Source organism: Morone saxatilis, unplaced genomic scaffold (assembly GCF_004916995.1).
Source record: "Morone saxatilis isolate NCDOM2014 unplaced genomic scaffold, NCSU_SB_2.0 Contig11, whole genome shotgun sequence".
NCBI classification, from domain to species: Eukaryota; Metazoa; Chordata; class Actinopteri; family Moronidae; genus Morone; species Morone saxatilis.
In genome coordinates this window covers 18,234,602-18,244,947 of record NW_023339663.1, presented here as the reverse complement: position 1 = coordinate 18,244,947, position 10,346 = coordinate 18,234,602, and the positions used below count along the sequence as shown (strand labels likewise).

The following is a 10,346-nucleotide window of genomic DNA, read 5'->3' as shown; positions in this document are numbered from 1 at the left end:
ACCATAAAGTTGAATCAACACTTCTCTAAAACAGTTTCAATAAAACTACTGAACATTATAAGCTTTATGAAGGTAGGCTGTATTGCAGGGCTGTTGTATTAGACTACATTAGCTTAGCTAGGTGTACCTAATAAACTGGCAACTGAATCTAGATATGCCATCATTCTTTGGCACAGTCTCTTTAGCCTGTGATAATCTCTAATACATTCATTGTTACATGATGGTTATTTTTCCCCACTTATTTAACTGACACATTTGTGCTACAACTGTCAGTTTCTATGTCTATGGTTATACTTTATTTTTGTACCATTCTGTTTCTTTGAATATATTCCCACATCTTGTTGCAGAGGACAAATTAAACCTCAAATTTTAATCCAAATCTCTCTAATACACCTAAAAACCTTTAATATTATCACCATCCAAGTTTACTTCTTCGCTTATTGACGCCCTCCTTCCACCAAAACCCACCGATCTGCCTCTTCATACCTGAGGATGACACTGGACGATGGCAAACAGCGCCTCATGAACAGCCAGGAATGCTGATTGGTAGACGAGCGGGGTCAAGTGGTCGAGGGGCACCGACTGGAGCGCTCCGAGGACCAAGATTACATGATGAGGGTTGGTGATGAGTCCCTCCCCCTGGCGCAGCAGTGATGTCAGTAACATCACTGCAGGAACGGTGAATGGGAGGGTCAGAGAGACGTCCTGACTGGAGGATCTTACTAAGAACTGATAGAGAACACATATTCACATAGAGAGACAGAATGATATATTCAGACACAACTAACAGAGCAAGTGTGTGCAAAAAAGTGCACACACACTTTTCCTAATGTGAAATGTCAGCTTTTGTCTTTTGTGAAAAAAAAGAGCTATTAAATAATATATATATATATATATAATGTGACACAATTATTTGTATATTGCACTACTTTGCCAAATTCCATATTAACCTAAGACATGTTGTCTAAGAACTGTATGTTGCTTTTAAAACATTAATATTTTACAGCCATTAAATTTAGATAATTTAAGACATTTAAAAAGGGCTCTCTCTCTCTCTGAGAGAGAGCGGGGGAGAGAGACAGAGAGAGAGATAGAAACAGATCAGGCAGATGACAGAGAGAGAGAGAGTATAGGTAACAGAACAGCATGGTTAGCATATTAAAGTACTGTGTGTATGTGTATGTGTGTGCGTGTGTGCATGTGTAATAGGGTTTAGCAGATTGCTGTGTTGTCTGTCTGCTCCACCCAGCAGTCCTGATGGAAAACACATTGACCAAAAGAGCCTCAGTGGAAATTACAATGAACAGGCACTCGAACGGAAATCAGCAGACTGTGATTGTCATTTGGCTGCTGAGTCACTCGAGACGGCTGTCACATGTACTTCCAGCACACTGTCACTAACATTATTATTGATGTAGAGCCAGAGAACATACTGTAAAATACTCTCAGCATAGTAATGTCCCCTGCTTGTCTTAACATTTCTGTGCAAGTTATACCGACACTTCTAGCTTTATGGTTTTCCTCTCGTCTACAAGAGGAAAAAAAGAATTTGTAAGTTTATTAAAATGAAATGAGAACCATTTCAGTGGAACTAAGGAATACTTCTATCCAAACTCAATTCAATTCATGCACATGTATGTGTGCGCGTCTGTTTCTGAGTAATATGTGCATATGTGTATATATATGCTCACTAAAAAAAGATCCTGTCGTGTGTGCTGCATATGGCTTTGTGTTTGAGTGTGTGTGTGTGTGTGTGTGTGTGTGTTTCTCACCACCATAGCAGATATAATCTGTGGTGCAATGAGCCACAGAGCTTTAGAGCAGGGCTCAGGTAACTGACAACAGGACAGCAGCTTAATGATGATTACTGCAGATAGCACCTCCTAGAGAACAGTAAAAGAGGAGCTAGAGTGAGAAAGCAGTTCATTTTCTAGATATTTAACACAGCTCATCTCACAGCATCATGAGATATTTTCATGTAAAACAACATCCCTGAAAAAATGACATCGGACAAAATGGCAACGGTTTCTAGGATTTTTAAACATGAAATAACAAAAGTGTACAAGTTATCAGCACTGATCCAGGCCTCACCCTGTAGTTTCCTGCCCTCAGCTGGCCAATGTCCAGTCCTTCTCTGATCATCATCAACAGCAGGTTGAACTGACCCGTACTACTTTCCTCCACCAGGTGGCACAGCAGCTCCTGCACAGCGGGCTCCAGCTCACAAACATCATTTGAAGACAGCCAGGAAGCTGAAAGCAAAGGGAAAACATGTTACATTTAGAATATGATGCATAACTGAAATACAAAACAGGAGCTTTACAAAGATAATAATGTTCAGTTTTGACACTGTCAGAGAGGTAATAATTGAACTACTTTATTATTGAGGTTGTAGTTTGCAGTGATTGAGATTGAGAGGTGTTTTTCCCACCTCATTTACATACATAAGAGTGGAGAATATTAGAAATACATTTCAATATATAGTATAAAGCTGACCTGAAACAAAATGTTTAGGTCCAATACAAAAAATAAATGCTATGTGGTGAGATTTTGTTTTTGTGTGTGTGTGTGTGTGCGTGAAATACCATGTGTCCCTTTAAACAAACCTTCAAACTCAAACATTGTTTGAATTGTTGAAGACCGGATTATTTGTTAGCCATTTCCACACAAACACTTATTATCCGAAACAGACGGTATGGAATTAATTTACCATTTGGTGTAAACTCATGTCAATATGTGCAATATACCAAAGTAATTAGTGAAAGAACAACACTGACTGATTGCACAGGTGAATGAAATGCTTGCTCTTGTTCTATGTGTCCATGTACCTGTCAGCAGTCTGTGCACATTCTGCAGTATCTGCACGTACAGCTCATCCAGCTCCTTTCCTCCCTTCCTCTCCTCTCCTTGCTCATCCTTCTTATCTCCTCCTGTCTTCTTCATTGCTTTGTGGAAAGCTGATAGGAAATGGAAAGAGGAAACCAAGAAGTCCATGGGCCTGTGGGCAGAGCTTATTTCTTTCAGGATCTGCTGGCAGAAATTCTGATAGAGGTTCATATGGCTCAGCTTAGTGTCAGTCTGCTTGTTGTTTTCCTCCACTGACAGTGAAGACAGCTCACAGTGCAGCATGACTGTAACAACTTCTACTACAAAGGCTTGACCGAGGATGCGGGCTGGCTGGATGGATGACTGACTGACAGTCGGAGGCTTTAGTACATACTCAACTGCTGGTCCCAGTGAAGCAGTCGTTCTTGTGAGCATTTGGGTCAAAGTTTGATCCATTGGTTTACTTCTTCCCAAGTTAGAGGTCATTGCCTGGGAGAAAGAGGTCAGCGATGCCAGCAGGACATGAACAGACATAATGGACAGTCCTGGATCTGGTTTACCTAACACAGCTGCTGAACCGGGTGCCACAATATCCGTACTGGTAAGATAGGAGGTGAACTGGTCCAGGTTGAGTCGAACGCTGCTGTTTCGGATTATAATCAACTGGACCAAACACCTGATGAAGCCCTGCACTGCTCGGATTAAGTCCAACCAATCTGAGTTGCATGCGTCTCGAAATCTTTCATTGTTGCTATGGCAGAGGAGAGAAGACACGGCCGCCTTCAGCAGAGCACCACCATGGATGAGCTTCAAAACACTCTGGAAGTTTCTACCCTCCAGGAGACAAGTCAGAATCCTGAGCAACGTCACCAGGAATACAGCATCACCTCCAGATTCAGGAGGGTCTGTAGCCACCTGGTCTGACTGACTGGAGGTGGAGGTGAGCATGAAGAAAAGGAGGAGGAAAACAGAAGAGAGATCCTCAGAGTTCATCCCATCTGGGTTTAGGTGTGTTAGGATTTGGAGTAAGTCTACCAGTTCTTTGCTCTGTGCGTCAGTCAGCAATACAGACACCTCTCCGGTCTTTGAAGATGCCAATATGTCCTCAACTATAGCCTCCTTTGTGGGCAGACCATGACTGGCATCTCTTTCTAAAGAGTTCACTCCAGTTCCTTTCTCCTGAAACTTCAGGAGCATAGGACAAATCTTGGGTACATGTGTTGCCTTGAAGACACCAATGATCCTTTGTGTGAGTGAACAAACTGTTGCAGAGAACAGTGATGGCAACTCAGCAAAAACGGGGCTTTGGAGAAGCTGTGAAGATATGAGGTAGACAGTCAGACAGCCGGGTGGCTGGTCCTTACCTCCGTCTGCTTGTCTGCTGAGGAGTGAACTGACAAGTGCATCTGCTACGCAGTCCACATCTTCTCTGCTTAGGTAAGGAGCAATCAAAGGCAAATTGGACGTGACAAGATACCAGTGTGCAACAGGGTAGGACCCAGCGGTCACACTCCCTATCTGCCCATCCCACACCTGCTCCCCATCCAAACTCCCCTCGTGATCTGATTTAGCTAAAATAAACTTGGCTGCCCTGCTTAGCAGTGTGACAGTGCTAGGTTCACAAACTAATGTGGCATCTAGCAAAACCTTCTTTGTTTGTTGCAATGTGAGGAGTTTGAGCAGGAAACAGCTCATGGGGCTACAGGACGGTTGGAGACGTGCTGGAAAAATCACTCCAGACAGCAGACTTTCTATACGGGTTAGGACTGGAACACGGTCTGCAGTCTTACTCGCAGCTGCTGTCTGGGCTGAGTCAAGAGGTGTGTATTTGCTGCAGTGGATATAGAAGAGCGTGTCAACTTCCACCCAGGTGTATGTGAGGAGGAGAGCGGCCTCCTGGGTCCTCTGTTCCCACAGTGCCCAGGTTTTAGACTCTGAGACCTTCTCTGGCTCTTTGTGGTCCAAGTTCTTTTTGCCTTTCCTTGGGGTCTTTTGAATTGAGCTTGTATTTGTTTTTACAGACTTTTTTTCTGATGACAGCAGTTGCAGCAACTCCTTGACTACCTGTTGCATCTCCTCCATAAGGGCTTGACTCTGCCTGACTATGGGAAGAGGAGAAGTGCTGTCTAGAGTCTTCAGACTGAACAAAACAACATGAAGCAGCTGGGTGAGAGAAAACAGCTTCAGAGACGCATCCTCTCTCTCTTGGGCTTTAATCTCCCATTTATCGTCTCCACTCCCATCAATCTCCATCTTCTCTGCCCCACTTTCCTCATTCACCAAGTCAGGTAGTATATGCTTCCTGATGCTTTCCAACACCAATGAGCAGATCTCTATGCCCTGGGAAGGCGGAGTGTCAAGAAGACAAGTCTTGAGCGAGGCAGAGATGCCCTCAGGCAATAGAGGAGGTCGGAGGTGGTCTAAGGCCGGCTGACAGATCACAGACAGGAGCTCGGAGAAGAGGCGAGGGAGCTGACGGAGCTTAGTGTAGGTCTGGAGGAGACTGCACACCATGAGCTGTTGGGAAACAAACATTTTGTTGCAGTTAAAACTAACCTTTTACACATTTTAATATTTAAAGTTTTTCATTTGCAAGTATAAAATTATGGGGGAGGCTTTCATGTCAAATACACAATAGAAGTTAGGATTAAATCTAGACCTGTCTGGCCCGTTGCACTCGTGCTTCCATGCATTCAGAATTAACCCAGGCTGAAGATGACAGCTGGTCCAGGTCTGGTTCAAGAATCAGATGGTTGAGATTCAACAGCACCTTTAAACAACGGTACCATGCTGGTATGCTGAAAGACAAGACATAAAAAGTTTTCACTATAAGACCAAGAAAATGGTCACTTCAATTATTTTGAATATTAAAAAACCTTTAATAGCGATGAAAAAAAACATCAAGATGGGTGTTTTTTTTTGTTTTTTTTACCTTGGCTGGGCCTGGTTGAAGAGCATTTGTCCCAGGGCTCTATAAAAGTTGAGTTGGACCTCTCCGTGTCTGATCTTGTCTGCTGCTACATTGTAAATATCAGCTGACAGAGCCTGGCTTAGCAGGGACTCCACCGCCAGCAGAGCCAGGCTCCAGCTCTCTGGGGTACAGAGGGAGGCTGGTGGAGACTTCTGCCCGGTGGACACAGAGACTGGCTGGTCTGCTTTGGCAGGTGAGGGTGAGTGTCCATCGAGACCTATGTCCAAGGCCGGGACCAACCTGGCGAGGAAATAGAAACACAGCATCCTGTGCGCTTCTTGATTTTCTCCTCTGCCTTTTCCGTAGCTTTCCAGAAAGAACTTAAACAGCAGAGACAATGTGTTCGACTTCACAGAGTAATGTAGGGGTGGCTCACAGTAGCCCTCAGCACTCAGTTTGGAAAGTATGGCACTGACTGGCTTCAATGGGCCTTTTGCCCCTCCAGGACCACGTTTCCCTGAATCTTCTTTAGATGGAAGGAGCTCCTCCTTGTAAGACGTCAAGTGCTCAGAGGGGAAGAGAGCCGACTGAAGGATGGAGTCTATCTTGATGCGGATGTCTCTGCACAGCTGCTGACGGAGACGCAGATGTGTGTGAGAAGGTGCAAATTCCCCAGAGGTCAGCAGGTGTCTGAGCAGTACTAATGTCTGGATCAGCTGGTTGGTTACCATAGTAAAGACTCTGTTAGGATTGGCTTGTTGTCGCTGAACTGACAAATAACATGACAGCCCCTGAAGCAACACCTCAAACAAGTTAGCTGAACGGAGGTTTTCCTTGAAACAGGATTTATTTGGATCTGATTTTGGCTGATCTGGTGGACTTTCAGTGATCGGCTCAATTTGGGAATTGTCCAGTTCGCTGTCAGGCTGAGTTTGAAGACACTCAGTCATCACCTCATTTTCACATGTGACAGAATCAGCCATCAGGGCTTCTGTGAGCAAAGACTGTTGTAGCTCACGGCAGGCTAGAGCAGAGAGCTTCACCAGGAGATTGACCATGAGTTCATACTTGGTTGTGAACACAGATGAGAGCGCAGGAGACGAGAGAAGGCCCTGACAGACACTCAGTATGGTGGACACACACACTGGCGACTTGGAGCCAACACGCGCGCTCTCCTGGAATCTATCAAGCAGCAGCTACAGGCAAACAGAGAAAAGAAGTGTCAGTAAAACTTTAACATGACAATGTCAACACAAAAACTATCTAGTTTTGTGTGGTCTTTTTATGAGAGTATTGCCAGCAGACCTGTGCCATGTTGAGCCTCAGACTGATGGTCTTGCCCTGCTTGAGAAGAGAGTGGAGCTTCCTGCTGTGGAGCAGATCATCGAGGTAACACCACAGTCCTTCCAAAACATTCTGAGAAAACTCCACCTTCTGATTGTACCAGCCTGTCAGAGCGTGAGTGCACCAGTCCAACAACACCTACAGTGGAAAGAGTCAAGACAAACATGAACAAAATGGGTGGCAGACATTTATGTCCTGCTATTAAATTCATTTAAAAAGCCAATCTCTAAAAAGAACCTAAAAAATAATTACTTGTACAACACTATTCTAAAGTTAATATGAAAAAAAAAATCTTTATATGGGAGCATAAGGTGTAGGACGCATAATACCTACACTTAGTCCAATGTCTGCAATTTCAGCACGGACAATGGTCTTGCTCATTATAGATAACACATTCTTGTTTAACGTATAAAAAGAAACCAAATAACCTCAGAACAAAAACTACACAGAACATCTTTAACCACTCAGGGTCAAACAGTATCACTATCATTCTGTGAAGACACATCTTGTCACACAGGTTCAGGTGTTACCTGTTCCTTGTTAGGCAGCAGGCACTGAGTGGAGATCCAGGCAAAACGTGCCAGCTTTAACTTGTCCTCCCATGGAGTCTGAGGACTCTTCAGTTTCAGATGGATACCTGAGTAGAAGGCAGCCATCGCTGCAGCTGGAGCTACTGCTGCACAGGCCTGAAGAGAGGGATGGAGAAGAGGAGTCAGGGCCAGAGGGAGTGAACGAAATACTATCACATTAATCACATATCACATATACATTAAAATGCATGCGCAAACAAACCCCCCCTAGGAAAGTAAAGAATCCACAGACAAGAAAAGACACACACATACAGTAATAGTTGTTTTTGTTTTAATGTAAGATTTTATTTTAGATATAGATCATGTTCTCACTCGAGTAACTTACACCTGAACACACCGACCAGAAACACACATTTTCAAAAGGAAATCTAAGTTCAAAACGCTTTACAGTCCGGTGCAGGTGTGATGGGAGAATCACTTTTGATGTGCAGGTCTCTTCCAGTCAGTGATGGCCTCAGTCTACAGGGCTTCACAGCTAACCACAGCTAACGACAGCTAACGACATAGCACACTTTAACTAAAGCCAAATAAAACCCTGTCGCTTCTGGTTCACACACAAGGAACCATGAATGAGCTTCAGTGTAACGTGTTTAAGAAACTCTAACATGCACTAATAGAAACTTAACTTATTAAACTTACGACTTTTCAACTTGCACGTGTGTCCTGTTATCAGATGTGGATGAACTTTCAACTTTCACCCTTCCGGCCAGGCAGGAGCAATCGAGAGTCGATTCAAAGTCTCGGCTTTTCCGATCCGAGGATACACAGACCCTTTTCCCCTTTTCGCCTTTGCTTCACCCACAAAAGACCCTGGTAGAAATTATAATTAATTACAGTTTATCTTATTATTATGAATTAATATAAATTTCGAATAAACGAAAACGCATTTCGTCGAGAAAACTCGGTTTGTCGATAAAATAATGTAGCCAATATCCCATGTAGCATTATTTTTAGGTTACATGGTCCTGTATGTGTGTATGAACAAAGTAAATACATTTTTAATTAATTATTAATTGCACCATTCATGTTGTTTTGGGGCCTTTCAAAACTCCTCCACTAAACACTCAGCTATCGATCTGGGCTCGTTTGGTTTTGCCTGGGAAAGTTTGCTTGTATCGTCAGCCATTGAACGTCCTCGTCGAGGAAGAGGAGGAGGAGGAATCATCGTGTGTGTGTAACATGCGAACCAAACCAGGGTCACCTTTCCTGTTTCTACCCTTTTAGACTCTTTCAGCAGAAATCAGTCGCATTTGTCAGAGTGGATTCAGTGATACTCGGCGTTTGTCAGCCTGTGTCTGCACTCATCCAGCGACAGATGACAGTGACAGGCGGGGTGTCGGTCGCTGCTCATTGAGAAGAGATAACGAGATAAACGTGGTGAAGGCGGCTGTCAGGCGCAGATAAGACGAACAATAACGGTCGAAAGTGGACAATGTAGCGGGACGAAGCTCCACAAGTGCTCGGCTGTGGACACGGCTGCGTTGAGCTCACGGCTGCGGCGCTGACATGCTTCTCCGAGAGGACTTACTCCACAAGAAACACCTCGACACCGACTACCAGTGAGGGGGAAACACACCTGTTGGTCAGTTTAAATATCTAGTCAGTAACAACTGGGACGATGCGGCTTTTAACTCGCATGTCAAGGTGCACACATTTGTCCAAACTCAAGCTCACACAGCCGAGGACGTTGTGGCTGGAGCACCGCCTGACCCTCTCCGCTGCCCCCCGGAGGAAGAGGCAGTCCACCGGGGTCAGTCCACCGGTCCAGCCTACACCTGCCGTCCCTCTCTCCTCACCCAGGCCCTTCGTGTCTGTCCTGTCCTTCAGTCCGCTCAGAGGTCTCTCTACTCTCGGTCCACACTCACACACACCTGTTGCCTTTGCGAGCTCTTCAGCCGCCTCTACACCTTCACCAGCCGGGTCAGTGGACCCCCAGACGGACCCGGACAGAGGCCAGACACCGACCACGGTCCCCCTGGAGGATGTTAAGAGGATTTTGCAGCTGGCTCACCCGGAGAGATGGAGTCTGGCAGGTAAACTACTCTGTGTATCTATATATATATATATATATATGTGTGTGTGTGTGTGTCAGAGAGAGGTCAGGGACATGGCAAGGAGTTGACATGTATCTGTCGCTCATCATCACCAGACTGAAGAAAGGTCTGTCCATCCTCAAACACATTCTCCAGTTGTTCTTTGGCTCACCAGGTTTGTGGACTAGCTTTAGGTGCTTCCCTGATTAAAAAAAAAAAAAAAAGGTGTAAATTGTTAAAAGTCGTTGATTTTACTGGTAATCGTGGAGTTGTTATTCATTATGATGTTTCTTTTTTCGCTGTTAGTGGAAAGTAATTCACAACACTGAGTCAAAGCCCTCAAAACTTTATTGGACTGAGAAATGCAGTTTATCAGACCTGTATAGTTTAAAAGCTGCCTACAGTCCTGAGCCTTGATCCAGTGTGCAGATACTGTCAGTTTATTTCTTTATTGGATGTGGTTAAAAAATCGATAAATCTTATTTGTGCTAGTACCATTGGACATTACAACAGTTTGGTTTCGCTGTTTTACCAAAGTTCAAAACCACACAACAGATGAAAATAGACGCATAACATAAGGAAAATGTACACTTATGTACATTTAACATTTGGATGTCCATATTTCCTCTGTTTTTTTGCTGT

At 44.3% G+C, this 10,346-nt stretch overlaps 2 protein-coding genes across 2 annotated transcripts in view; one reads left to right on the top strand and one right to left on the bottom strand.

Moving 5' to 3' along the window:
* urb2 (URB2 ribosome biogenesis homolog) overlaps positions 1-8,381 on the bottom strand; it is a 14,677-nt gene extending 6,296 nt beyond the window's left edge. The window contains exons 1-9 of the mRNA XM_035651846.1: positions 8,311-8,381; positions 7,612-7,767; positions 7,043-7,219; positions 5,759-6,933; positions 5,486-5,624; positions 2,829-5,343; positions 2,092-2,252; positions 1,773-1,883; positions 487-729 (exon numbers count right to left, since the gene is read on the bottom strand). Coding sequence (XP_035507739.1) covers positions 487-729; positions 1,773-1,883; positions 2,092-2,252; positions 2,829-5,343; positions 5,486-5,624; positions 5,759-6,933; positions 7,043-7,219; positions 7,612-7,737 — 4,647 coding nt within the window. The 5' untranslated portion in view covers positions 7,738-7,767; positions 8,311-8,381. The remainder of the gene's footprint in view (positions 1-486; positions 730-1,772; positions 1,884-2,091; positions 2,253-2,828; positions 5,344-5,485; positions 5,625-5,758; positions 6,934-7,042; positions 7,220-7,611; positions 7,768-8,310) is intronic.
* A 394-nt stretch (positions 8,382-8,775) lies between these two features.
* The window catches only part of abcb10 (ATP-binding cassette, sub-family B (MDR/TAP), member 10), an 11,379-nt gene continuing 9,808 nt past the window's right edge, over positions 8,776-10,346 (top strand). The window contains 1 exon segment of the mRNA XM_035652204.1: positions 8,776-9,704. Within this exon segment, the coding sequence (XP_035508097.1) occupies positions 9,290-9,704 (415 nt within the window). The 5' untranslated portion in view covers positions 8,776-9,289.